This window comes from Myotis myotis, unplaced genomic scaffold, assembly GCF_014108235.1.
Source record: "Myotis myotis isolate mMyoMyo1 unplaced genomic scaffold, mMyoMyo1.p scaffold_m19_p_9, whole genome shotgun sequence".
Taxonomy (NCBI): domain Eukaryota; kingdom Metazoa; phylum Chordata; class Mammalia; order Chiroptera; family Vespertilionidae; genus Myotis; species Myotis myotis.
In genome coordinates, this window is record NW_023416401.1 from 38,289,199 (window position 1) to 38,316,897 (window position 27,699).

Sequence of the window (27,699 nt, forward strand, 5' to 3'; positions counted from 1 at the left end):
ACCACCATGGACCCAGAGAAGCTCCTTGTCCCATCGTCATAAAGACTTAGAGTTTCCCCGATATACAGACATTGGAACCCTGATCTACCTAAACCTAATGCCCTCGTCAAATGGAGAGACTTGCTTACTGGAGCCTGGAAGGGACCTGATGCCCTTTTAACCTGGGGGAGAGGATATGCTTGTATCATTCCACAGGATGCAGACTCACCTGTGTGGATTCCAGACCATCTAGTCCAACCTTACGTCTCACCGCCCTTCGTCTCTGCCTCACCCTAGCACACCTGACCAGTGCCCATCTTCAGGGCCTGGTTGGGCTCCCCGTGGATTCATGCAGGAGCCAGTCTGCGAGGCTGGCCGGGAGAGAGCACACTGCCTGCCTGGCTTCTGTGCAGCGCCACTGGTTGGCCCAGAGGCCCACACTGCACCCCAGCCCGTGGCATCCTGCCGCATTCACCATATCTCCACATGGGGACTCGGGCGCTATGATTCAGGCAGAGGAGGCGTGTGGGGACCCAGAGGCCCAGGTGCTACCCAGGGCCCAGAGGTCAGCTGGGAACCTGCCCTTCCACGCCAGATGCTCATGCTTTGATCTCTGGCCAGGCTTAGGGACCAAACCCATGCACGAATTTCATGCACTGGGTCTCTAGTCTTAAATGATTTTGCAAATATAGATCTTGGGGTAGGGGGCACTTTTTTTTTAGTCCTCACCCAAGAATTTTTTTAAAAATTGATTTTAGAGAGGGGCGGGGGGAAAAGAGAAAAACATTGATGTGTGAGAGAGAAACATCAATCAGTTGCCTCCCACACCTACTGGGGATAGAACCTGTGACCTAGCCATGTGTCTGGACCAGGAATTGAACTGGCAATCTTCTGGTGTACAGGACAATGCTTCAACCAACTGAGCCACCTAGCCAGGACTGTAGGGGGGAGGGGGAGGACTTTTAATCAAATTTAGATTATTCCTTAGGATTGATTCCAGAAGTGCAATTATTGTATCAAAAAGAAACCTTATGGTTTTTGACATGCATAGTCATGCAGCTTTTTAAAAAGGCAGAAACAATTTATATTCCCACCAATAACATATAAGAATTCCCATTTCATCACATTCCTATCGGAACTTTGTATATTTTTTTTCTAATCTGCAAATTTGATAGGCAAAAAAATGCTATTTTGTCTTTGTTATTAATGAGGTTTAGCATATTTTCCAGTTATTTTAAAACTAGTTTTGTTTTTTTCCTTTTATGAATCATCTATGTCTGTTAACAAAGCATTCCTAATCAGACACTCTGCTTACCAAGTTTTAAAATGTTCCTTAAGATGCTGTACAGCTTTTTCCAGCACATAGCTAACAAAGTTAGAACTCTCAGAACTTTCTTCAAGAGGGATCTTGAGTGTGACATTGGGGGTAGGCAGAATGCTTAAGTCTATCATCGTTTCATCTTGTTTGGAAACGTTTCCTTGGTGAACACCTGGAACTACCTGAGAAGAAGGAATAAACAGTAAAAGATCACTAAATCCCAGTGCACAGTCAGGATTAATTTAATACCACATTAGGATAAGATAGGTTGTGCTGAGGTAACAAATTTGCCCCAATATTCCAGCGATTTCATACCACAAAAATTATTTCTCACTCATGCAACATGTCCATTATGGACTCTGTACTAGACACTCAGGACCCTCATTGACAGAGGTATGTCATCTTCTAGCTGTAGCATATGGAACACGTGGCTTTCTTTGTGGCCTCAGTAGAGAAAGAGACCCTTCACTCTATCTCAGACTAGAAATAACACTTGCCATTTTGTTCACATTTCCTTGGCCAGAACTTGCCACCTGGCACCACTTAACTGTAAGAGAAGCTGGAAATGTGAGTGAGCAAATGGAACATTTGGTGAGTGCGACTGACTGTGCCACAAACATTAACATGATGCACCAAGTTTTATACATGTGCGTGTGGTTTTTATAAGAACCAGTAATCTGAAATGCATGATAGTTGCTGTCTTAATGAATTCTCAAGTGCATATACTTTGACTTTAACACTTTAAATTAAATTTTTCTGATATGCAACTTGATGTAATCTTAAGAGAACTCTTTGACTTTTTTTTTTTTCAAATAAAATCCCTTATAAATAAATTAAAGCAAAATATTAAGCAACCTGGGCATGTGCCCTGACCGGGAATTGAACCAGTGACCTTTTGGTTCATGGGTCGATTCTCAACCACGGAGCCACACCAGCCTGGTGAGATGAAACTTTTAAGGGGATGAGGCAAGCAAGATTGAGAAGAGGGAGAAGCCAGTCGAGGATGTGGCCTCAGGTGACCTCTAGCCGCAGCCTGATCCTGCAGGGAGCTCTGGACCATAAATAGCCCCAAGGACAATGCTTTGGAGAAGGTGCAGGCTGGCAGTTAGCAGCAGCACCTGCCGGAGCTGGTAGCTGGATCCCCAGAGATCGGGACAGGTCACCAGCATTACATGCTGCCCAAAATATTGCACCTTCAATGGCTCTGTCCAGTGATTTTTGTATCCAGGTCTTTTTAAGAACCTGTTAATACTAACCTCACCAGGAATTGCTTAACCTGCCTCCTTTGTTTATTAACGTACTGTGTGTGGCAGGGCAAGGGTAGCCAGGAAAGAAATGTAGTCACTGTTATTCTATCTAATAAAAGAGAAACATGGTAATTAGCATATGACCGCTACCTTTCCCATTGGCTAATCAGGGCGATATGCAAATTAACTGCCAGCCAAGATGGCGGCCGGCAGCCAGGCAGCTTGAAACTAACATGAGGCTTGCTTGCTTCAGTGACAGAGGAAACCAACGTTCCCCGCCTGCCTTGCTGGCCTCTGAGCCTGCAGTTTTAGAAACATTGTAACAAATATAGAAGCTAAACAAAACCCCAGAAACCAGCTTTCAGCGAGCTGGGATCTCAGAGCTGGAGTTGATACAGAGTTTCGATTATAGAACCTAAACAAACCAGATACCTACTTTCAGCAGCTGAGGCCTCAGAGCTGGACCCAGAGCTAAAGCTGGCCCAGAATAAAAAGAAAAAAAGGAGCAGTTGGGAGCTTCAGTCCCAGCCTGAAAACAGCCCTCAGCCTCTCACCCAGACTGGCCAGGCACCCCAGTGGGGACCCCCACCCTGAAGGGTGTGTGACCAGCTGCAAACAGCCATCATCCCCTCACCCAGGCTGGCCAGGCACCCCAGTGGGGACCCCCACCCTGATCCAGGACACCCTTCCGGCCAAACCAGCCAGCCCCCACCCATGCACCAGGCCTCTATTCTATATAGTAAAAGGGTAATATGCCTCCCAGCACCGGGATCAGCGGAGCCGCGAGGCCTCCCGGCACCGGGATCAGTGTGACAGGGGGCAGCGCCCAAACCCCCTGATTGACCCTGCTCTGTGTGTGACAGGGGGGAGCTCTCCAACCCCCTGATCACCCTGCGGCTCTGTGTGTGACAGGGTGCGGCGCCCCAACCCCTCCTCCCCCCCGCGGGCCCTGCACTGTGACGGGGTAGAGCCATAACCTCCCCATCGGCCCTGCCCTGGGTGTGACAGTGGCGGCGCCCCAACCCCCTGATCCGCCCTGCTCTGTGAGTGACAGGGGGGAGCTCCTCAACCCCCTGATGGGCCCTGCTCTGTGCGTGACAGGGGGTGGCGCCACAACCTCCCCATTGACCCTGCCTTGAGTGTGACAGGGGGCGGTGCTCCAACCCCCCAATCGGCCCTACCCTGAGCGTGACTGAGGGTGGCATTGCAACCTCCCAATCCGCCCTGCTCTGTGCATGACAGGGGCCGGTGCCCCAACTCCCCAATTGGCCCTGCTCTGAGCCCGACCAGGGGCTGCACCTAGGGATTGGGCCTGCCCTCTGCCACCCGGGAGCAGGCCTAAGCCAGCAGGTGGTTATCTCCCGAAGGGTCCCAGACTGCGAGAGGGCACAGGCCAGGCTGAGGGACACCCCTCCCCCCCGAGTGCACAAATTTTTGTGCACCGGGCCTCTAGTATATCATATAAAAGGAGTTACTGATTGAATGTGAGAGACATGGTATAAATCCATGGCAATATGTTTTTATGTAAAGGTTAGTGTATATGTTTAATTTTCAAGGTGATTTAGCAGCTTATTATGTAAAAAACTAATAAGAGCTATAATTTACAGAGCTCTTGCTTTGTATAAGGGACCTATACTAATCGCTTTACAGATGTACATTTTAAAGCAGCTATTATTAGTCCCATCTTTCAGGTAGAAAAACTGAGGCCTGGAGAAGTTGAGGAATTTTCCCAAATTTACTCAGCTGGCTAGTTTCTGAGTTAGCTTTTGGACTCAAGTTGCTGAATCTGAGCCATATTGACCAAGATTTATTTATTTATTTATTTATTTATTTATTTATTTATTTATTTATTTATTAATCCTCACCAGAGGATATTTTTCCATTGATTTTTAGAGAGAGTGGAAGGGAGAGGGAGAGACAGAGAGAAACATCGATGTGAGAGAGACACATCGATTGGTTGTCTCCTGCACGTACCCCAACCAGGGCTGGGGAACCTGCAACCAAGGTATGTGCCCTTGACTGGAATCAAACCTGGGACCCTTCTGTCTGCGGGCCAGTGCTCTATCCACTGAGCCAAACTGGCTAGGGCATGTTGGCCAAGTTTCTTCAAGGTTACCTGTATCAGTTATAGCACCACAGCTCTAAGCAGAATTGGCCATCTCTAGATTACCAAGTATTTTGTGTTTTAAATTGGTTTTCTTTCTTGAGTTTTCCGTTTTCTAAAGACCACGTGCACTACATTATATCAGGTTAGCCTGAATATAATCACAATGGAAACATGAATAGCCTCCTACAGTTTTTTTTCAAATACACAAATCAACAGAAGAATCAACATATGCACATGTAATCTCCATATCTGTTCTTGGGTCCTCCATTACCTTTCTGGAACTGAAGGTGTTCTCAGTTCCTAGAGTCTGGTTTTCCAGTTCAGTCACCCAGCCAAACTCCTCTCTCATCTTCTCCATCAGATACGCCGTGTCCTCCAGATGATGTTGAGTCACCTGGAGAATCTGCACGTACTGCTGATCGGATATGTTGACCAACTTAAGGGCCTCATCTACTTTTGTGTGCAGTTCAGGTACACCAGGACAGTCTAACAAAGAAGAAAGTCATGCGGTAAAGGAAAAGGTCCATGACATTTGGAGTTAGGTGATGTGAGTCTAACCCTAGCCCGTTAGCTTTCCATTTCCAGCCTTTTGACCTTGAGTGAGTTTTCAACGAAGTAAAATGGGCGGGAATGAATAATGTAAAATGCCTGATCACGCAGTGTACAATGTAGGCTTAACAGATGTTACTCTTCCTTTTCCTTCTTTCTGTGCTGTCTCCGAAAGCCATTAGGGCTGCTCACTGATATTCTAATCAGGACACGTGGGGGAACACACTTCCTGCCACTTTGAAGTCGAGCACAACCTTCTTCAAAGAGATGTGTCTCGCTTTGGGAGGAAGCCTTTGAGGACAGTTTGGGATTTACCATGTTCCCGGCGGTGGAGGCTCTGTCATCCTAGTGAGGAGATGTGGAGCAGGACCTCGCTCAAACTGTAACTGACACGCTGTAGAGTGAGCAATACTAGCAAACCTTTGTGTTTACAAGCCACTAAGATCCTCCAGTTCTTTGTTATTATTGCCTAACAGCCCATCCGAATAGTAACAGTGTTATAGGAGCTTATATAGGTGTGCTGATGAGTGGGTTAATATTGTGTAAAGATTATCTGTAGTTGTCTTTTTAAATTGGGAGGGAGTCTCAAGCTCCCGACTGCTCTGAACTCCAGTTCCGGGCAAGTCTCTGGGGACCCAGATTCATACGGGGAGAAACTGGACTGTCTGGCATCAGTCGGAACTCGAGGGCGGCTTCCTCTCAGAGGTGCTTGCAGCGATTACTGCGGGACACTGAGACCCCCGGGCCTCTTAGGGCAGGACTGAGGATCAGCCATAGCTGTTTGCTCCACCCTGTTGGTTCCCTGACACCCCACCCCACCCAAGCTGTGCTCAGAGGCTTTTGCATATGAATGGCCTGGGCCTTTGCAATCTAAAATTACCTAAAAAACTGCAGCTGGGTCAGAGAGACCAAGAACATCCAAAAGAAGGCCCAGGGCCTCACAGGAGCTTGCATTGCTTCACAGCTGGGCCTCATCTAGGCACCTCCAAACCCCAAACAAAGAAGAGGAATCTGTAGATCTCTCTGTAGCTCCTGCTGGGTAGCTTCAGGAAGAGGCTAAATTAGCACCTCCTTAGAGATCCAAGAGCCAGTGTACCCAGTGGTCAGAGTGGGACCATCCAGATTACAACTCCTCATATCCACAAGGGACACATTCAGGGGGAAGACTCAGTGAGCACCAAAGCCCCACTGAAGCAAGTCTTGCCCCATAAGGGTGTCTCTAGCACAGAAGTTCTCCCACAATAGATACAGCTGATTCTCACAGCCAATTGGCCTGGAGGTCAATTCCTCCCAGTGATACCTACAACAATCAAGGCTTAACTACAACAAGACTGTGCACAAAGGGAGGCACCAAGAGTGTCCACCTCAGGTAACTGGGGAGGCTGAGCCACTGGGCCCTATAGGACACCTAGCACACAAAACCACTCTACCAACACAGGGAAGCATAAAAAATGCGGAGACAAAAAAACAGGTCACAAGTGACAGAAATGGAGGAAAGCAAACTACTGGATATAGAGTTCAAAACCATGGTTATAAGGTTTTTCAAGAATTTTCTAGAAACCGCCGATAAATTTAGTGAGATCCTCAATAAATCTAGTGAGACCCTCGAGGATATGAAAAAGGACCAACCAGAAATTAAGCATACACTGACTTAAATAAAGAATATTATACAGAGATCAAACCGCAGACTGGAGGATCGCAAGAATCAAGTCAAAGATTTGAAATACGAAGAAGCAAAAAACACCCAACTGGAAAAACAAAAAGAAAAAAGAATCCAAAAATATGAAGATAGTGTAAGGAGCCTCTGGGACAACTTCAAGCGTACCAACATCTGAATTATGGGGGTGCCAGAAGAAGAGAGAGAGCAAGATATTGAAAACCTATTTGAAGAAATAATGACAGAAAACTTCCCCTACCTGGTGAAAGAAATAGAATTACAAGTCCAGGAAGCGCAGAGAACCCCAAACAAGAGGAATCCAAAGAGGACCACACCAAGACACATCATAATTAAAATGCCAAAAGCAAAAGACAAAGAGAGAATCTTAAAAGCAGCAAGAGAAAAACAGTTAGTTACCTACAAGGGAGTATCCATACGACTGTCAGCTGATTTCTCAATAGAAACTATGCAGGCCAGAAGGGAGTGGCAAGAAATATTCAAAGTGGAGAGAGAAACCAAGATGGCGGCATAGGTAAACACCGGAGTTTGCTGCCTCAAACAACCACTTCAAAAATACAACTAAAAGACGGAACGGACATCATCCAGAACCGCAGGAAGGCTGGCTGAGTGGAAGTTCTACAACTAGGAGGAAAGAGTAAAACATACCGAGACTCAGAGGAGGCGCAGTGCTGAAGTAAAATACTAAGGTGTGGAGTGCATGCGGAGCGGGCTGGCGGCTGAGGGCGTGGTTGTTGTTTTCAATCGGGAGGGAGTCTCAGACTCTGAGCTCCAGCTCCGGGCGAGTCTCTAGGGACCCAGACTCATACGGGAGAAGCGGGACTGTCTGGCATCGCTCAGAACCCTAGGGCAGCTTTCTCTCCGTGGGGCTTGCAGCAATTACTGGGACACTGAGAAGCAGAGCCTCTGAGGGCAAGACTGAGAGCAGCCATAATTGCTAACCCCGCCCTGTTGATCCCGTGGGACCCGCCCCGCCCAAGCCCTGCAGGGAGACTTTTGCTGGATAGCCTCAGGCAAAGGCTAGATTAGCACCTCCCTAGAGATCCAGGAGCCAGGAAGCCCAGAGGTCAGAGTGGGACCATCCAGTTTGCAGCTCTGTGGAACCATAAAAGACACACTCAGGGGGAAGATTCAGTGAGCACCAAAGCCCCATTGAAGCAAGTCTAGCCCCAGAGGGGTGTCTCCAGCACAGAAGTTCTCCCACTGCAGAAATATTCAAAGTGATGAATGCCAAGAACCTACAACCAAGATTGCTTTACCCAGCAAAGCTATCATTCAGAATTGAAGGTCAGATAAAGAGCTTCACAGATAAGAAAAAGCTAAAGGAGTTCATCACCACCAAACCAGTATTATATGAAATGCTGAAAGGTATTCTTTAAGAAGAGGAAGAAGAAAAAGGTAAAGATAAAAATTATGAACAACAAATACATATCTATCAACAAGTGAATCTAAAAATCAAGTGAATAAATAATCTGATGAACAGAATAAAATGGTGAATATAATAGAATCAGAGGCATAGAAAGGGAGTGGACTGACAATTCTCGGGGGAAAGGGGTGTGGGGGGTGCGGGAGGAGACTGGAAAAAAATCGTACACCTATGGATGAGGACAGTGGCGAGGGGTGGGTAAGGGCAGAGGATGGGGTGGGAACTGGGTGGAGGGGAGCTATGGGGGGAAAAAAGAGGAACAACTGTAATAATCTGAACAATAAAGATTTAATTTAAAAAAATACCAATTAGTAATTAACCCGCCAAATGGGAAAAGTTAGTGCCACTTTCCAAAAGAAAAGAGAAGTCACTTGGCTAAAACTTGGCTTTCTTAAGGGGAAGATTGCCTTCATCGGTGGGGTTTTTCTTTTCTTTTTTTTTTTTTTTTTTTGCAGCAAGAAAGAAGGAGTTGTCCTAATTTGTTCCTAGTTCTCTTTTGCACACAGTTGTGTTGGTTTGGTCTTCAACCATAAAAACTTGCACAGGAACAGGGAGGGAATTTTAAAAAAGGGAAAGAGTGATTTTACCTACTTTTTAATAATAGAAGTTTATAAACTACACTGAGCACCTCCATCTGGAGATGAGCTCGCTAAAAAAAGTGCTTGAAGGGAAGCAAATAAATCCACGATGCTTGTAAAAGTGAGTTTTTGTGTTTTGTTTTGTTTTTACCTCTGACCAGAATACTGTTGAAACCCTGAGAAAATAATAATTATTTACCTTCCCATAGATAATCCTGACATTTTTGGCATCTTGCATGACAGTGGAAACATTCTGATGAATTCTGGCCAAGTTCTCCACACAATCCTCTGTCCCGCACAGGCACTGTCTTTGAACTCAGGCCTCCAGGGTCAGCGTCTGCAGGTAACACAGCATTTACACGTCAGTGTCATTACAGTCTGTGCTTTCAGGGAGTGGATAACAATGCCATTTCTTTTTCTTTTCTTTTTTTTTTTTTAAATATATTTTATTGATTTTTTACAGAGAGGAAGGGAGAGAGAGAGTTAGAAACATTGATGAGAGAGAAACATTGATCAGCTGCCTCCTGCACATCCCCCACTAGGGATGTGCCCGCAACCAAAGTACATGCCCTTGACCGGAATCGAACCTGGAACCTTTCAGTCTGCAGGCCGACGCTCTATCCACTGAGCCAAACCAGTTTCGGCGCCATTTCTTTTTCTTACCGGTGCTTTCAAAATCGTCTTCCTGTACTTAATCAGAGGAGTGCATGTTGGTGCAACCACATGCTAAGACAATTTGATATCTATTGAAAGTTGTATATATCCTCTAATTCAGCAATCTCATCACAAATTATTATTACTCATCATTATGAGTACACTCCCTTTGCTCCACCCCCAGAAAGAATTTTATTTTCTGGAAGGAATCATGAGGAATTATTAATGGTAACTGTTGTTCAGAGAGAGACTTGATGGGGTAGGAGAGGACAGCTTTCATTAGTTTTGTTTCTTTGTATATATGAATTCTTTTAAATTTAGCTTATTCTTATCACTATTATTTCTGATGTCAGTGGGGTTAACTAAATAGGGGATTGTGCCTGGCCCGAGTGGCTCAGTGGTTGAGCATTGACCTAGGAACCAGGAGGTCATGGTTCCATTCTGGATCAGGGCATATGCCTCGGTTGTGGGCTCGATACCCAGTGTGAGGCGTACTGGAGGCAGCTGATCAATGATTCTCTCTCATCATTGATGTTTATGTCTCTCTCTCTCCCCCTCTCCCTTCCTCTCTGAAATCAATAAAGATATATTTTTTTAAATATAGGGAATTGTAAGCCACTTTTCTCTTTAGATTTGTATTTTAAAATTTTAATAATTATTTTAATTTTTTAAAGCCATATTGTGAAATATGTTGTAGTTTCAAAGATATTAAAAATGTCTGTTTCTTGTCCGTTCAGCATGGCTCAGTGGTTGAGCATCAACCTGTGAACCAGGAGGTCATTGTTTGATTCCCGGTCAGGGCATGATCCCGGGTTGCAGGCTAGATCCCCAGTGTGGGGCATGCAGGAGGCAGCCGATCAGTGATTCTCATTATTGATGTTTCTATCTCTTCCTCTCCTTTCCTCTATGAAATCAATAATATATATATATATATCCAGCACATTAAAATATATGTATTTTAAATGTCTATTTCTTACCTAGCTGGCATGGCTCAGTAGTTGAGCATTGACCTATGAAACAGGATGACAAGATTCAATTCCCGGTCAGGGCACATGCCTGGGTTGTGGGCTCAATCCCCAGTAGTGGGTGTGCAAGAGGCAGTCAATCAGTGATTCTCTCTCATCATTTATGTTTCTATCCCTCTCCCTCTCCCTCTCCCTCTCCCTCTCCCTCTCCCTCTCCCTCTCCCTTCCTCTCTGAAATCAATAAAAGGAAAATATATATATATATATATATATATATATATATATATATATATATATTTAAAAAAGGAGCAAAGTTCAAAATGTCTTCTCGAATCAATGATTCTCTCTCATCATTGATGTTTCTATATCTCTCTCCCTCTCCCTTCCTCTCTGAAATCAATAAAAATATATCTTTAAAAAATAATAAAAATAGCCCTAACCGGTTTGGCTCAGTGGGTAGAGCGTTGGCCTGCGGACTGAAGGGTCCCAGGTTCGATTCCGGTCAGGGGCATGTACCTTGGTTGCAGGCACATCCCCAGTAGGGGGTGTGCAGGAGGCAGCTGGTCAATGTTTCTAACTCTCTATCCCTCTCCCTTCCTCTCTGTAAAAAAATCAATAAAATAAATTTAAAAAAAAGATAAAATATCAGTAAGTAAACATACAGTGGAAAAAATATTTTTTAAAAAAAAGTCTTCTCATTAGATGGATTTTCTAGAGGCCATAGGTTTACTTTTCACTTACCACCTGTCCAGAAAAGTGATGGAAACCACATGTAAATATCCTCCAGCCCCTGCCTGCCTATCTTATATAAGAAAACCCTAATATGCAAATTGACTGAAGAGCAGAATGACTGCTCTCTATGATGCACACTGACCACCAGGGGGCAGACGCTCAATGCAGGAGCTGCCCCCTGGTGCTCAGTGTGCTCCCACAAGGAGAGTGCTGCTCAGCCAGAAGCCAGGCTCATGGCTGGCGAGTGCAGCGGTGGTGGTGGTGGTGGGAGCCCCTCCCACTTCCACAGCAACGCTAAGGACTCCTCAGGGGATGTTCAACTGCCAGCTTAGGCCTGCTCCTCACGAGTGGGCCTAAGCCGGCAGTTGGACATCCCCCAAGGAGTCCCAGACTATGAGAGGGTGCAGGCGGGCTGAGGGGACCCCCACTCACCCAGTGCATGAATGTTGTGCACCAGGCCTCTAATTTTTAATAAATAGCCTCATGTGTTCTGGGAAGAGAATGTTTACTTTGTTGAGCTTGCTGCATACCATCTGGTTAGGGTAGGGTTTATGGAGAAGGAAGAGTATAAAGGTATAACACTGGCTATTTTGCTTTTGTTTTTAATTTTTGCATTTATGGGGGACCCTGGATCTTCAAGTTACCACTGAGGTGAAGGTGGTTTGAGGGGCAGGGAGAAGGGGGCCCAGGAGCCAGCTGAGAGTAGGGGCTGGTGCCAGAGTGTGTGAATGGGGAGGACCCTCTTGCAGATTGGTGGAAACACACATTCTGAGTTGGTGGTGGAGGAGGGAGTTGCAGTGGTTAGGAAATTGTTTAGATTTCAACGGTCTGAGTTACTAGTACTCTTGTGCACATTTGAATGTAGCAACTCATGTGTAAGATTGCTACACAAAGTGAAAGCTAGGGTAGGAGGAGGGCATAATTTTGTTTCAATGAACATGTTCTTTATCATTGGACTGTTATTCCAAGACAATTGATAGCTATATAAAAATGCAGGCAAAACTTATCCAATATCATCCCCGCATTGATATATTTAGTGTGTTGTCCTTATGTTGTCCTGAATATTTGGTGAACTTGGAATCTCAGAATGGAATACCAGATGAAATACCTGACTTACCAGAAAAGTCCACCAGACCCTGAAATAGAACCTGATGGGAATTCCAGTAACGATGGCTGTTCTCTCAAGGAACAATGGGACGGGAAGGATGTAATGCGTTTTTCCTGGCTGCAGCTTCTGACAGTGTGAGGGAAGCCCCTCCTCCATAGAGGCCTGCTATGCAATGTCAGGGCAACTTGGAGAATTTGATTCAAATGTTGCCAGTGACGGCTGATATAATTGGAAAATAGTCAGCTAGAAGGAGCCCCTTTTTTCCTACATACAAAAATCTGTATATAATAACATGTACAAGCTGATGAGTTTGGAAATAAGTATACACACATGCAATCATCCTCACAATCTATGCCATAAAATTAACCATCAACTCAAAAAAAATTTTCTCCTGCTCTCTTATTTATTATTATCATTATTATTGTTGTTATTATCAAGAACTCTTAATATAAAAGCTACCCTCTTAGCAATTTTTCAAAGTGTCCAATAGAGTATTGTTAACTATGGGCAGCATGCTATGCAATAGATCTCTAGGGCTTACTCATGGTATTTAACAGAAACTTTATTCCCTTTGACCAACATTTCCCCTTCCACCCTGCACCTGGCTACCACCATTCTGCTCTTTGCTTCTAAGAGTTTGACTAGTTTAGATTCCGCATATAAGCGAGGGCATGCAGTATTTGTCCTTCTGTGTTTGGCTTATTTCACTTCACATAATGTCCTCCCGGTCCATTCATATTGTCATAGTTTATTTTTCCTGCCAGAGGGGAGCAGCCTTTTACTTGGCCTAGTGGTCAGTAAGAAATAAGTCCAAGGAGACACAGATCTCGCAGTTGGCCCACGCGGCCACTCATTGCTGAGATGCTGCGTCCCAGCCGCTCTATAGAAGCCCCAAGATGTTTTCCCCCTCTGCCTTGAAACATAAAGCAGAATTGTTTTTCCAACATGAACTATTAAGACGTGGGCATGAGCAATATTGGTAGAAAGCAATTCTTTTTTTTTTTTTTTAAGTCCTCACCCAAGGATATTTTTTTCCATTGATCTTGAGAGAGACTGGAAGGGAGGAAGGAGGGGGAGAGAGACACACACACATGGATTGGTTGCCTCCCCCACATGCCCCTACTGGGGCTGGGGAACCTGCAACTGAGGTATGTACCCTTGATCAGGAATCAAACCTGAGACCCCCTCAGTTCATGGGCCAAGGCTCTAACCACTTTGCCAATCAGCCAGGGCAGTAAAGGCAATTCCTATCTTTTACAGAAATTCCTATTTCTGTAGTTTTGGGTTTGCCTGTGAGCATTTTCTGGGGTTTTGTGTATACATGTTATGATGTAAGGAATTACAGTAGTGATGCAGAGGAGGCCATGGAGGGCACTAAATATGACCTGGTTTTCTGTGACACTAGGCTTCTTACCACACTGGGAGCTGAGGAGACTGATTTTAAATAACTCCTGGATGTTCCAGCAGAATCGAGCTGAGCGTCTACATGAGTCTTAATGAAGGAGGAAACCTCTTCCCCCGCGAAGTCCTCACCCTCCCATTTTCTTCCTCAGCTTTGAAACTTTGTTTTAATGACAGAACAGCCCCACAGAGTCTGGAGGAGGATGGGAGAGGGATGGTGTTTGGCAGAGTTCAAAGCTTCCCTAAGGCTCTGAAACTTCGATTCTCCAGAAATTGCCACTCTCAGAAACATTGTACAAGGACTTAGAAATGTCTCGCATTCCCACAGCTAAATAAAACTTGACTTTAGCATGAACATCTAAGTGAAAATAATCTTTTAATACTTGCCTTGGTGTTTTGGCCAGTCCTCCATGGCGTTCAATGTCTCAGCGACGGTGGTACTGAGACTTCGGTAAATGGAGAGGCTGAAATCACAAAACAGCTGGAAGAGGCCGGGACCGTCCCAGCTCTGCACAAGATCAGCTTTTTGGGTTGGCTCTTTGAATAAAGCTGGGAAAACATAAGGCTCGATTACATCTGTGTCTGCCATGAAATATGACCGAAAAGCCTGGTCAAATTCTCGCTCCATCTGTTTGAAGACGCTAAAACTCCTGTTAAAGAGACATCTCACGTCCACGGTCAGTTGGCTGAACATGTGCTCTATTTGGGTCACTTGTGCCTCTTCCTCCAGGACCTTTTCAGCGACAGGGAGCTCTTTTTCCTTCTCTTCATGGAGAGGAAACAGGAATTGATATATCTTCCCAAAAAACTGTCCCATCTGTGGGGTTGGGGACAGAAATGGAATAGAATTTTGTTTTCTTTCTGGGCTATTTTTTTTATTGTAAATTTTAAAGTAAACTGACAGTAGTTCTAAAGCAAGAACAAATCTGGGCAAACTATGAACAGGTAATTCAATGGAAGGTAATTCATTAACACTCTGGTACGAGCTTTGACTTTGACGGTGGAAATAGGATCTGAAATTCCTTTTGGTTTATGTTTGCCTATCAAAGGCCTAACAAGGCCAAGTTTTCAAGATTGTTGGCAAGCCCCAGGCTGGCGGTGGTTGGCATGCCGTGGTCCCAAGGGCACAAAGAAGGCTCTGGTCTCACCTCTATCTTAGTGTCTTAGTTCTTCTCTTTTCCCCTTCGGTGGACTATCATTAGTGTCTTTATGTTCTCCTCTTTCTCATCTCATCAAAACATTCACACCGAAGTGTAGATGCCTAGTACCGCTAAACAGGTTACTTAGGATGGCAACTCGTTTGCAGTGAGCAAAGCCCTCGTAGCTGTAGTGAAAGGAATGACGCTCTAATTATAGAACCCCCTGCTCCTTGGGAGGAGAGCTCCCAGCAGTCACACCATGTCCTGCTTCATCTACGGGACAGCTAAGTTTGTGGCAGAACATATTGCCTTTATATGATAGTGATATGGCTGCTACGTTGCGTGTTACGGAACTTATCAACTACCGAACATCACTGCTGTAGCATCTCACTGCGGTTCAAAGAGTTCTCTAGAAATTCTTAGAGGACTCATGCCTTTCTCAAAAAGTAATCTGGGTGGATCATCTGCCTCTCCCTCTGCCAGCTTCTGTTTACCTGAATCCATTTATAAAAGCAAAGCTTTAAAGAGCCAAGAAATGTTCATAAGACCACACAACCGGCACAGATAGGAACCGTCTCCCAACCTCCTGACTTCCCGCCAGTTCTTATTCCACCATATTCTGGTGTATTCGAGAGTGGCAATAAAAACAGAGCAGATGCAATTAACAGTGGAGGCAAATGAATGTGGCATATGATCATCCTCAGGGTTGTTCCCTCTATAATTGGGTATGGCACTGCCAAGCCAGGAGCACACTCTAATTAGTGCATGCTCTAATATGCAGAGGGAAATTTCACTCCATTTCATATTCAACTCACTTCGTGAAGGGGAAGGGAAATTCAGGCCAATAGAGTAGGAGACTTTTGTGGGGCAGAGCTCATCATATTCAGGTCACCTCCCTCTGCGATTCCCTCTGCCCAGAAGATAGCCACAGGGGACAAAAAAAGAAAACATGCCAGTCCTATAAGACATGCATGGGTAGGCTCAAGGGGAACACTTGTCTGTGTGTGTGTGCACATGTATGTGCAAGCTCCAATGGAGGGTAAGCCCACTGAAGGAGAGATTCAGGAGGCAGAGAACGTCTTCAAATGTTTGGCCTCCAGGGGAAAAAATTAAAGCAGCTTGAAATCAGAGACTATAATACTATTATTTTGAGAATGCAATTCAGCAACATTTATTGGATATCTATAACGCTTTAATGAAGATAAACGGAGTATGGTCCCTGCCTTTATAGAGCTTACAATCTAGTGGGAATGTGTTCACAAATAATACATACAAGGCAGGCAGCGTTAGGGTTTCATTCACACAGTGTCATTAAAGGGAGGGACAAATACTGAATGGCTGTTCTAACTTATAAATTGTGCAGACCAGGCGAATCATACATAAACATGAATTTAGATTCTAGATTGCATATCAGGCATCTCTATTCTAAGTATTAATATAAATTAAAATTTTAAAAGTAAGTTGAAGAAGATACCTTAAGAACTTCAAAATCGTAAACTCTTTTATTCCCTTACCACATTTCCCAGAGAGGACCAGCTAGGTTGGTGGGTTGTATAAAATCTCACACAGTCACTTTGCAAGCAAGACTTGCATTCGTCCCAGGAATCTGTCAAAGACTCCTGGCACAGCCTTTCTTCCTCTTCCAAATGTTCTTGAACTTCGTTCATAAGTTTCAGGGCCTCCTAATGAAAAAGTGGAAACAAACATCCTATTTGCATTTCATGACTCTATGTATACTTTAGTTGATTTCACTCTTTAAAAATACCCCAATTCTAGACTACTCCTTCATTCCTTCTTCAGGCCCCTGGCAGCCGACAGATCTACTCCAAAGAAAGCTTTCTCTTCAATTAGGGCACTGATGGGTTCCTACTGAAGACTGTGAAGAGCTTGCCCATCTGTTCATCTATTCACTCACTGGATACTTACTGAGTGCTTGCTATGGGACAGACATCACTAGATGCAGTCCCTAATTTGGGGAACAACGGTAACATGTTTACTTGTCTGTCTTCATATCTAGTTCTTGAGGGCTGTAGAAGGTAGTTTTAAGGCTTAGAAAACTGACACGTTAATCTATTTCAGTTATGCCGTCTTTAATTTTTGTAAGTTTTTAACTCTGCAAGAAAGTGCAGGTCTTGTATATCAAATCAAGTCTTCCTATTCATAATTCTCATGCTGTACGCTTTGCACCTTCATTCTTCTTGTCCATATCCCTAGCACGCCCCCTTGTGGCGACTTGCTGCACTTGGCCAGTCCCGCTCTGGGTGGTGAGGAGCCCAGCAGAAGTGACACAGTCCATAAGAACTTCAGCCCTGCCCCCTGAGCTCCTCTCAGGCTGCTCCACCTCCCCCTGCCCCCCACACCCGTCCCCTGGCCTCCCTTCAAGCGCGGACTTCTGACGGCAGGCTCCCTCCACGCCCAAGGTGTAGTTCAGGGGAATTATGGGGAGTAATGGACCCAGCCTTTCTAAGACAGCGGCAGAGCTAAGGGCCACTTCCCTAAGTGAAAAGTACATGAGGAGGCAGTTTTTTGTGCTTAAAAATAATTTAGTGTGTGTCTTCAACTAGTGAAAAAACAAGAATTCACCCTTTTCTGGCATATGAAGCCCAAAGAAACACCTGGGCGCTGACGATCTTCGGCATCTCCTTTGCTGGGCCTGCATGCTCAGCTGCCCCCATGGCAGGATTGCGAGGCTGAGCCAGGTGGCATTTGCTGTGTCCCACATTAGAACGGGCAGGGCCCCGCCTGCTGAATGTACCTTGTGACCCAGACAGGGTTTTCTTATCTCCCTTGCGGAGCAGCTCTAGAGCCCTACATCTTCCCGCGGGAGGGTGCCTCACCTTGACAGGCAGCGATACCACCAGCTTTTCTCAAGTCCCAGTTTTATTTATTTATTTATTTATTTATTATTTATTTATTTTTAATATATATTTTATTGATTTTTTACAGAGAGGAAGGGAGAGAGATAGAGAGTTAGAAACATCGATGAGAGGGAGAGACATCGATCAGCCGCCTCCTGCACACTCCCTACTGGGGATGTGCCCGCAACCAAGGTACATGCCCTTGACTGGAATCGAACCTAGGACTCTTCAGTCCGCAGGCCGACGCTCTATCCACTGAGCCAAACCGGTTTCAGCAAGTCCCAGTTTTAAATATTCTGCTTGTTGTCATCATAAATCTAAATCCCAATATTTCCAATTCCAAACTACAGTCACTGCCCTTGGGCAAATAGGAATTAAAAATAGGATCTGCCATTTAAGGTTTTGTATTAAGTGAGATAAGCAAGCAAGGCATTAAGCAAGTTATTTGTAGTATTTCCTAGTTTTCTTCCACTGGCCCCCCAAGTGCATAACAAAAACTAATACCGAATCACGTCCCAAGTTTTGGCAGTGAAATGTTGCCATGGAGGAGGTAGCCCTCTGCTTTAGGAATGCCCTGCCCATCCCTTCCATTTCCCCCCTAAATGTCTCACCCACTGACAGTCTATATCAATTCCTGTAATTTACAGCTTATTAAAGTCCCATCTGAACCTGGAGTGGGGGCAAACTAAGCCAATAGGGTTTTCCAGTTTAGTAAGTTTCCGATGTTCTCACTGAATATTAATAGGAAGGGACTGAGGAGGGGGATTGATATGATGCTGGGTCAACTGAGGATGGGTGGTGCTCAGTACTGGGATATGGTGGGCACCAACCCCATATATACCAATTCATAGTTTGTCTAAAGTCTCCCCTATTCTAGGTTTAAAGTAATTTTAGGAGATTTAAGGTTAAACAAGTTTTTCTTTTAAAAGATTAACTTTTTTAATTGAGTGTCCAGATCTTAAGAATGTGATTCAGCCCTAATCAGTTTGGCTCAGTGGATAGAACATCGGCCTGTGGACTGAAGTGTCCCAGGTTCGATTCCGGTCAAGGGCATGTACCTTGGCTGCGGGCACGTACCTTGGCTGCGGGCACATCCCCAGTGGGGGGTGTGCAGGAGGCGGCTGGTCGATGTTTCTCTCTCATCGATATTTCTAACTCTCTATCGTTCTCCTTTCCTCTTTGTAAAAAATCAATACAATATATATATATATATTATATATATATATATATATATATATTTTAAAAAGAGTATGATTCAATGAATTTTTATACAATAAAGAAAAATTAAAATTTTATGAGTCCTAGGATTCTTTAGGGCCAGAACTGAAACCAACCCCTGCTTACTTGACCCACCCAGCTGGAGCATTCTCTTCATAGGACTACACCCTGGGCTTGCCAGGAGGCTGGGCAAAGGGGGAAAAACAAAGCCACTGGGGACCACAGGCAAAGCACCAGCCGACTTTCTCCCCAGCCATTCAGGACAGTGTTGGGTTAACTTGTTAACATCTCGAACCACACTTTCCTCATTTGTAAATAAATGAAAGTAATGTTTTACCCAGGTTTTGGAAGGATTGCTAGTATGTGTGATAATGTTTTATTTCATTTTATTTTTAAAAATACATTTTTATTGATTTCATAGAGGAAGGGAGAGGGAGATAGAAATATCAATGATGAGAGAGAATCATGGATTCGCTGCCTCCCACACTGTGGACGGAGCCTGCAACCGGGGCCTGTGCCCTGAACAGGAATCAAACCGTGACCTCCTGGTTCATAGATCGCCGCTGAGCCACGCCGGCCGGCATATGTGATGATGTTTTACTCGTGGCCTGTAAGTGACATTTGGTGTCATTAGTCCCGGTGGCCAGGCTCACAAGCCCACCAGGGAAGAGTGAAGCTCAGAGGCTTGCTTCCACACTTTCCTCAGGAAGGAGTTATTTTTCATTTCCTAAAAATCTTCCTCTTGCTGCCAAAAGGAAGGAGGGCTTTCGGCTGCTGGTCAGGCAATCTCCTTTCCTTGCTGGGGACCGGCAGGATGTGGGGGTGGAGGTGGGGTGACAGGCCACCGCAGCTTTGTCTCACAGCCCCGCTCCCATAGCTCACTGGCCCGGAGGCCACCGTGCCGGGAGGGGGCGAGAATCCCAGCAGCCACCTGAGACTCAGTGGCCTCCACCTTCACAGGTGCAGGGAGGAAATACTAGAACTTCTATTTGTATTTTTTTAATTTAAAAATTGACTCTGGGGAGGAAAAATTGGGAGTTGTTTAATGAGTGCAGAGTTTCAGTTTCGTGAGATGGAAAGAATTCTGGAGATTGGTTGTCCAGCCACGTGAATGTACTTAACGCTACTGGACTGTACGCTGAAAAGGAGTGAAGATGGTAAGTTTTATATTCCGTGTATTTTACCAGAGTTTTAAATTATTTAATGAAAACACATTTAAAAAGTAATTTCCTCTTAATGTTAACATTTAAAACATTCCCTAAGTTCTGTTTGTTAAAGTTTTGATCTCCTCTTTGATTTAAAGGGTAATACTGGACAACAATTTTAAAAAAATGTTTTAATTGTTTTGAGTGTTATGTTAATGGTTAATGCTATTAAACTAGGAGCCACGCAATGTCTATAATTTAGAAATGTATTGAGCATCATAATTGTAACATATGGACAATTTTTAACATCTTCCATGGACATTTGAATATAATGTGTATTCTCTGTTGGCAAGGTACATGGCTTGAACCACAGCTGTCAGGTCAAGGTATTTGAATTAAAAAAAATGGTCAGGCTGATGTACTATTTCATACCCTGGTGCTCTGTTGTGTGCTGTGTCAGACCAGTGCACGAGGCCCTCGGCCTGTGAGGAGCCTGGGGGAGGAGGGTCCTCGCATCCCAGAAGCACTGACATTGGCGTCCCCTCTCTCTGTTCACTTGCAACCAATTGCAATGAGTTGGGTTTCAGAAGACTCAGTTACATGATGGTTTTTATTGTCTGTTTTAACTAAACTAGCCCTCACTAACTGGACAGGAGGCTAAAAACCCAGCAGATTATGAATAATCTCAGCTCAGCAAGACAAGAAGCAAATGGCAGAGCTGACACTTCTTCGTTCTGCGCTCTTTATCGGTGACAGATAAGAATCTGACGATCTAATTAAACCTGGCACATGGGCTAAAATATTTCAAAATATCTGGATTATTTGAAATACAAACTTACATTCCCCCCCCCCCCCCCCGCCCCAGCTAACCACAAACCTCATCCTAAGTGTATTTTGTGCCTTGAACTACTAGTAGGTGGTGGTAACTCATGTTTTTAATTTATAAATAAATTAATATGCATAATGTTTAGGGGTGAATGCTAACAAATATTTTAGGAATAGGTATAGGAGATCAAAAAACTTGGCGGACCACTGATCTAGCCAAAAACTCGCCGAACACTTCTGACTCAATATTCTAACTCAGAAGGAACCAAGGATAAGGCATTTTTTAGAAGGCGGCATTCCCAAACAGAGATGAGTCCCCACAATTCCTGGGTCTGGAGCCCTGCAAAGGCCTATTCTACAAGGAATATGTTCTTTGAAGACATTTAAAATTTCTTCAATAAAAGCTGCTCTCCAAAAAAACTCTATTATTAGGGAAAATAAATAAGTCATCAATTGCCCTTGTAAGTACAATATTTATGGTCTATATATGTTTAAGAACAGATGTTATTTTCAATCACTGTACCTGTTTTTCCACTCTGCATTTCTTCAGGGTTGTCACTAGATTAGTATGTTCCTCCTCTCTCCTTTCCATCATGGTTTTCATCTGCTTCATACCAATCAAAGCCTTCTTCACCTCTTCACCAACATCTGTATCGCCAGGCTCAGAAAAACCTAAAAGATATGTTGCTGCTTTTTTCTTTGAGATCTGATCAGATTACAATGTATCTGTATCAAAATACAATGAATTCACCCATTTTTTCCGTGTCTTCTAGGTAGATATTTAATTGTCCTTTTATAGCATCAGACTCTGAAAGCAGATCATAATGAATTAGCTGTCAGCTGCCACGTGGACCCAGCTGCCACATGGATAACACCTTCTGTTCCTCACTGCTGAGCTCCCAGACCACTCAGAGTTCATTTAACCTCAATTTTGCCATTTTATTCGGGGCCTGTTTTCATTTACCCATTTGATTCCTTTCACTTAAAGCTCAAGTGTGTTTGTATTATAGAAAAGTTTGAATTTTCTTCACAATTTATGTTAAATACCCAATTGGGAACCTCAAACCCAGTGAACAATTTCCCTCTCTCTCAGCTTCAATTACCTTCTCAGAAGGCATCAGACCTAGAAAGTATCTCATTTAATCCAAGATTCTTTAATAACCTACTGGACATCTCTTACCCAATTTAATAATCCCTTAGTGAGTATAAAGTTCATTATAATTCTCTCCACAATAGCCAAGGTGGCTTCCTAAAGACCTCATTCTTGCCTCCAAATTTAGATCTCCCCCAAAAAGCAACGTTTCAACTCACAAATTGTTCTAAGTGTTAAGTACCCAAAACATATATTATCAAGCAAAGGTCAGAAGTTAATGAACACAGACCAACCAGATTCAATGTCATTATAACCCATCCTCTCACTATCTCAAGGATAACTGCACAGAACACTTTAGTTGTTTAAATTTTTCCAATGCTAGAAAGGAATTTCACTGTTCATTAAAACCGTGCTTCGAGGACACCAAACATCTGGATGATACCAAGAAATGCAGTCAAAAAGCTGGCAAGTTTTATCTGTGTGATAGCAAACATCTGGATGTAGGAATGTTCTCAGATACTCAATTGGAATTTTCTATTTTTATCCAGATGTTCGGCGTCACTTCTACTTGGTCTGAGTGCCCAGAGAACATCTCACCATGAAACCAGAGGGCCGTCGTGAATACGGTTATCTCTCCACTGTAAATCACTGTAAGTGCAGCCGGACATGTAGACAGGACACGGCACAGATAACGAAACTAAACATACCCTTCGGGCTTCCATGGACAGCAGCTTTGTCCTTCCAAGTAGGTGCACAGTGACAATCTTTCAACCATGGCAGATACACAATAAACACCAGGAGTGGCAGCTTCATGTTCCTGCTGTCACTGCCAAGGAAACAGAAGCCTGCATCTAATGCCTGCCATTCGGTTAGTTTCTGTTGGCACCCATTGAAAACACATGGTGACGCAAAGCATTTTTCTGTCAATTTTTCTTTATGACTTTAGACAGTTCATAGGCCTGAGACATAGGAAACCTGGACTGTAAGTTATAAAAAATAGAGACAGCCCAGCCTCCAGTGTGTTTACATTCTTTATGACAGTTAAATAAGGGCATCACCTGAAGTGCTTGAAATGTAAGGCAACGGATAGTATGGCTCACAGCCCCAAAGAATCCAAATTCCCTTTTATTTCCTTGTCGACAGTGAACTCCCCCAAACACAGAATTAGTTAAAATATACCAGAGGGATTTCCCCCCTCCAATTCTGAACCTCAAGTGAGTTTTCACCTAGATGGTTAAATACTTTTTTAAAAACAACTTTATTTTTTTTTTTTATGAAACAAAGCAGCCTCACACATTTTCTCATAGTTATAAAACCCATCAATATATATAAATCACTCATAGTTACATGTTTTTCTTCTTAGATAATAAATTTCCTTTTAGATTTAATTTCATATACATTAATTATAAACACTTAAAATGCAAATGGTTAAAACTTTACAAAGGAAAGCTAAGTGAATTAAAACAACTGTATGCTTTAATAAAGTTAAATCTATAAAACGTTAGATGACCTTAATTCTTCCCAAACACACAAAAACCTCCCATTATTTAGTCAACATTAGGAATGTCTTTTAAATATAATAATAAAATAACATCAGTACTAGTAGTTAAAAAGTTATCATATTTTACATACATCTACATCTATTATTTGAACGAACTCTTCTCTTTCTATTATGACCCTATTTAGCAAATGAAACTTTTAAATATATTTACCACTAACTTTGCAGTATCTCTCCAGTGAGGTTACCACCAACTCCTTGAAGGACCTTCACTTTTCTCTAATTTAATTTTCATCCGTGTCAGGGATTTAGCCTTGTTCTATGAATTTGATGACACAGTTTTTAATCCTATTAACCTAACATTTTGAGATTAAGAATATGGTTTAAAATTTGGTAGGACTTAGAAAGAAACGCTAGAGGGCGCACTGTGCACATGATTAGGAACAATGACCTCAAGTTACTTTATTTACACAAATGTTTTGGTAGGACTCATTAAAGCCATAAAAATATTTTTTCAGTTTGAAATTTATGATATGTATATTCCTATATAGACAAACAAATTTATTTTATTGGAAGCATAAGCAACAATATGAAAGAGAGTATGTAAACTCTTAGATAAGACACTGAAGATTATTTATATAGTTGTTTGGCATTTTTGGATTAGATGCAAACACATTTTAACTAGATAAAGTAATAAAATTTAGCACATAAAAATGCAAGAGGCCCTGGCTGGTTTGGCTCAGTGGATAGAGCGTCGGCCTGCGGACTGAAAGGTCCCAGGTTCGATTCTGGTCAAGGGCATGTATCTTGGTTGTGGGCACATCCCTGGTGGGAGGTGTGCAGGAGGCAGCTAATTGATGTTTCTGGCTCTTTATCCCTCTCCCTTCCTTTCTGTACAAAATCAATAATATATATATATATATTTTAAAAAAGAAATCAGTTTAAAAAAATGCAGTAGGTAAGTATTTCAGCCTCTCTACAATTTGGTAATTGATTAGCTGAACTGATAATGTGACCTCTTAGTAATTCATTTAAAAACAACTTAGTTGTTAGTCATCATAGCCAGGTATAGACTCTACAGCGATGGGTCCCTCTGGCTACTGAAATATGAAGATTGTCTTGGGCCCCTTTGAAGGTTCTGAGGGATTAGCCAATCCATAGTGATTATGTGCCCAGTACTTTCTAAGTGGGTTAGATGGACAGTTCTGAACCGGTCTACCTGCATTTTGAGGTCCCTGAGAAGTTGGTCCCTGTGTTTGAGCAATCTGTAGTCTGGAGTTTATGTCTGCTCCACTTGGGCACTGGGATGGGCAATTACAGGACACACACAGAGGCCAGCTCACACCCCATTTCGGCTATTTTAGTTGGGAACCTCTTACTGCTATTAGAAAAGAGATCAGCTCAAAGCAAAACTTGAACTATGATTTTAAGTAACCTTATTGAGCAACTACAATTCACATCTATAAACAGAGGTGTTCTGTCCTGAGAGATGACCCGATGGCCAATGGAGGAAGCAGCCCTGTAGGTATTTTTCTCAGGAAGAGAGAACACTTCGGGAAAGGTCAGTCATAGGAGACTATCCAGCACTACGTTGACCCTGAGAACTCCTTTCAATAGTTTGCTGTTGTCTAAGTTTGGGCCTACTTAAGGTCATTCATGGCTGACATCTGCACACTCTTTTTCAGCAAACCCAAATTTTGTTGAAAATGGAGTCATTTAGGCAATTCAGTGGCTCGCCCTCTACTGGCAGGCAGACTTTTTCTGTAATCCATGTTCCCCCTTTATATATATATATATATATATATATATATATATATATATATATATATATATATATATATATATAAAATTATATATATGTATAATATATATAATTATATATATATATAATTGATTCAGAGAAGAAGGGAGAGAGAGAGATAGAAACAGCAATGATGAGAGAGACTCATTGATTGGCTGCCTCCTGCACGCCCCCTACTGGGGATGGAGCCCACAACCCAGGCATGTGTTCTGACTGGGAGTCAAACCTGGGACCTCTTGGTTCACAGGTCGATGCTCAATCCACTGAGCCACCACAGCCGGCCGGGTGATAGCTTGAAGTTCAAAGCTCAGCATGATCTGTACAGATGTCTGCCACACCCAGTTCCCTCATCAGCCGTATCATTTTTTGTTTGTTTGTGTAAATAAAAGCACATGCTGACACATTCCTCCCCCCACCCCTGCAGGTCTGTGTTTTGCTTCTCACTTGGCCTCATGCTCTGAAGACCTTCACAGCAGCATGCAGCTCGCTCTCGCTCCGAGCTGCCTGGTGTCCCAGCAGCCCGGGCGCCATAACCCAGGCCCTCCCACCCTCTGCCCTGCGGGCTCTGCCCCGGGCCATGGTATATGTAGGTCGCTGTGCAGGTGGCCGGTGTGACCGAGTTACCGAGCTGGGACTGCGGGCCAGGTCCCTGTGTCTCCCTACCTGTGGGGACAAGACAGATCCCGATGCTGCCTCTTCCACACCCACCTCGGGGTGCAGCACCTGCTCCCAGCCCAGCCCAGTTCAGTGCCTCCGGCCTGCGGGCAGTGTGCTCCTCTGTGGGGTGAGAAATGGAGTCTGTTAGTCTCAGCTGCATTCCTGTTGTTGGGAACCACGAAGAGCCACTGGACTGTGTGTTCCTGGAAGAACGAGCGGGACCTCTCGTCCAACATCCACCCGAACAGCCAGCACCGCTTTGGGAGGCGCCTGGTGAGACCGCACCGCGCACCGCCTCCCCTCCCTCCGCCTCGGCGGCTCCCGCTGGAGGAGGGGGCGCACAGCACGGGAGACCCGTGGAGGCCGGCTCATCTGCTCCTGTTCGGTGGCTGAGCGGTGGCCCAGGGGGCTTGGCCGATGCCAGCGAGAGCTAGTCGGGCTCAGCCAGGCGACCCTAGGGCGCCATCTCCGCACCCGGGCCCCTCCCCGCCTGGCCGGCGTCCCTCTCCTCTGAGCGGGGTCCCGTGGGCGGCCTGCCCGGCCGTGAGGACCCCGGAGCCTTCTTGTGGCCCCAACCTCAGCCCCTGTGCTCACAACCACCTTTGTGGCAGCCACAGGCCCCCGGTCTCCTCGGGGTGACCTCGCCCAGGGCGCAGGCTGCCTCCGCTGGCGGAAGCCGGTTGCTGAGGGTTGGAAATACACAGACATTTTTAGTGAAAGCAAAATGGGACAACGCGGTCGCGGCCATCGGGCATGGAGCTCAGGCGAGGCAGGGCAGGCGCCATGCCTGTGTCATGGCAACTACGGCAACCTGGCGGCAGGGGCGGGGGGGGGGGGGGGTTGGCCTTGGGGGGCCTGCGAGGAGCCCAGGCTGCCGCTCCATTCCTGGGCAGGAGCAGAGGCTCTGGCCCAGCTGGTTCTGCGAAAACCTCGAGGGCGGGCACCTGGCGGCTCCCAGAGCCTCCTGAGCGCAATTTCTTAATCACACGCCGCCAGGGAGCCCCGGAGCCATGAGCCCCTGGGACTCCCGCCTCGCGTATGGCTCTGCGCTGACTCCCTCCCTGAATGTCCATCTCCGTGTGCACTTTATCTTGCCAACCTCCAAGCCAGCGCAGGTCTCACTGCTGCCCTGTGCCTCTGTGGCTTCATGTTGTTCTGCTTAGGGAGCACAAAAGACACCCAGGCATGAGAAACACAGATCTTCCCGTCGGGAATCTCCACGTTGGCATTGCCCGTCCTCTGTCTCAGGTCCGGACAGGGTCCTCCTACGCTTTCCAGCAGAGGCAGGGCTCGTGGGCAGCCTCGAGGGAAGAGGGAGGGACCAGGGAGCTGTGAGCCCTGAGAGCCTTGCATGTGTGACGAGCAGTCTTCCCCGGGGGAGGCAGCTGGAGAATGTCCTAAGGACTCATTCACTGCCCGCCAGCCTGGAGTGCCGAGGTCAAAGGTGAGGAGTGATTGTGAAACTATGAAAACTCTTGGCTCCAAGCCTGCTTTCCAGCCCTCTGTCCCGGGTCGGTGTGGGCTGTCCCCTGAATGGGCGCTCACAGATCTCCCTGCCCGCTCTGCTCTCGGTCACAATGACTCGTAGCCGTCATGAATATATGGCAGACACTGTTCCCAGTGCCTTCCATGTGTTAGCTCATTGCATCCTCACCACAGCCCTGTTCCCACTCACATTTTACATGTCAGAAGCCTGAGCAGGGAGGGAGTCCCCAGGACCATGGGG

The 27,699-nt window shown here is 44.9% G+C and overlaps 1 protein-coding gene across 1 annotated transcript; it reads right to left on the minus strand.

Annotated features, from left to right (window-relative positions):
• Positions 1-1,290: 1,290 nt before the first annotated feature.
• CLUL1 (clusterin like 1) lies at positions 1,291-22,869 on the minus strand. The gene is made up of 7 exons (XM_036320989.1): positions 22,725-22,869; positions 21,448-21,596; positions 16,393-16,560; positions 14,127-14,556; positions 9,079-9,216; positions 4,923-5,137; positions 1,291-1,479 (listed from the first exon to the last, which is right to left on the minus strand). The coding sequence occupies exons 1-7, from the start codon at positions 22,828-22,830 to the stop codon at positions 1,291-1,293; spliced, it is 1,395 nt and encodes a 464-aa protein (XP_036176882.1). The 5' UTR covers positions 22,831-22,869.
• Positions 22,870-27,699: the final 4,830 nt, after the last annotated feature.

Excerpts from the sequence above, each read along its gene's own strand:
- CLUL1 (XM_036320989.1), bottom strand. The coding sequence starts at position 22,830 with ATGAAGCTGCCACTCCTGGTGTTTATTGTGTATCTGCCATGGTTGAAA. Across the intron at positions 21,597-22,724 it reads TGTCCATGGAAGCCCGAAGG|GTTTTTCTGAGCCTGGCGAT; the intron begins GTATGTTTAGTT and ends CATATCTTTTAG. Across the intron at positions 9,217-14,126 it reads GGACTGGCCAAAACACCAAG|ACGCTGACCCTGGAGGCCTG; the intron begins GCAAGTATTAAA and ends TGTTACCTGCAG.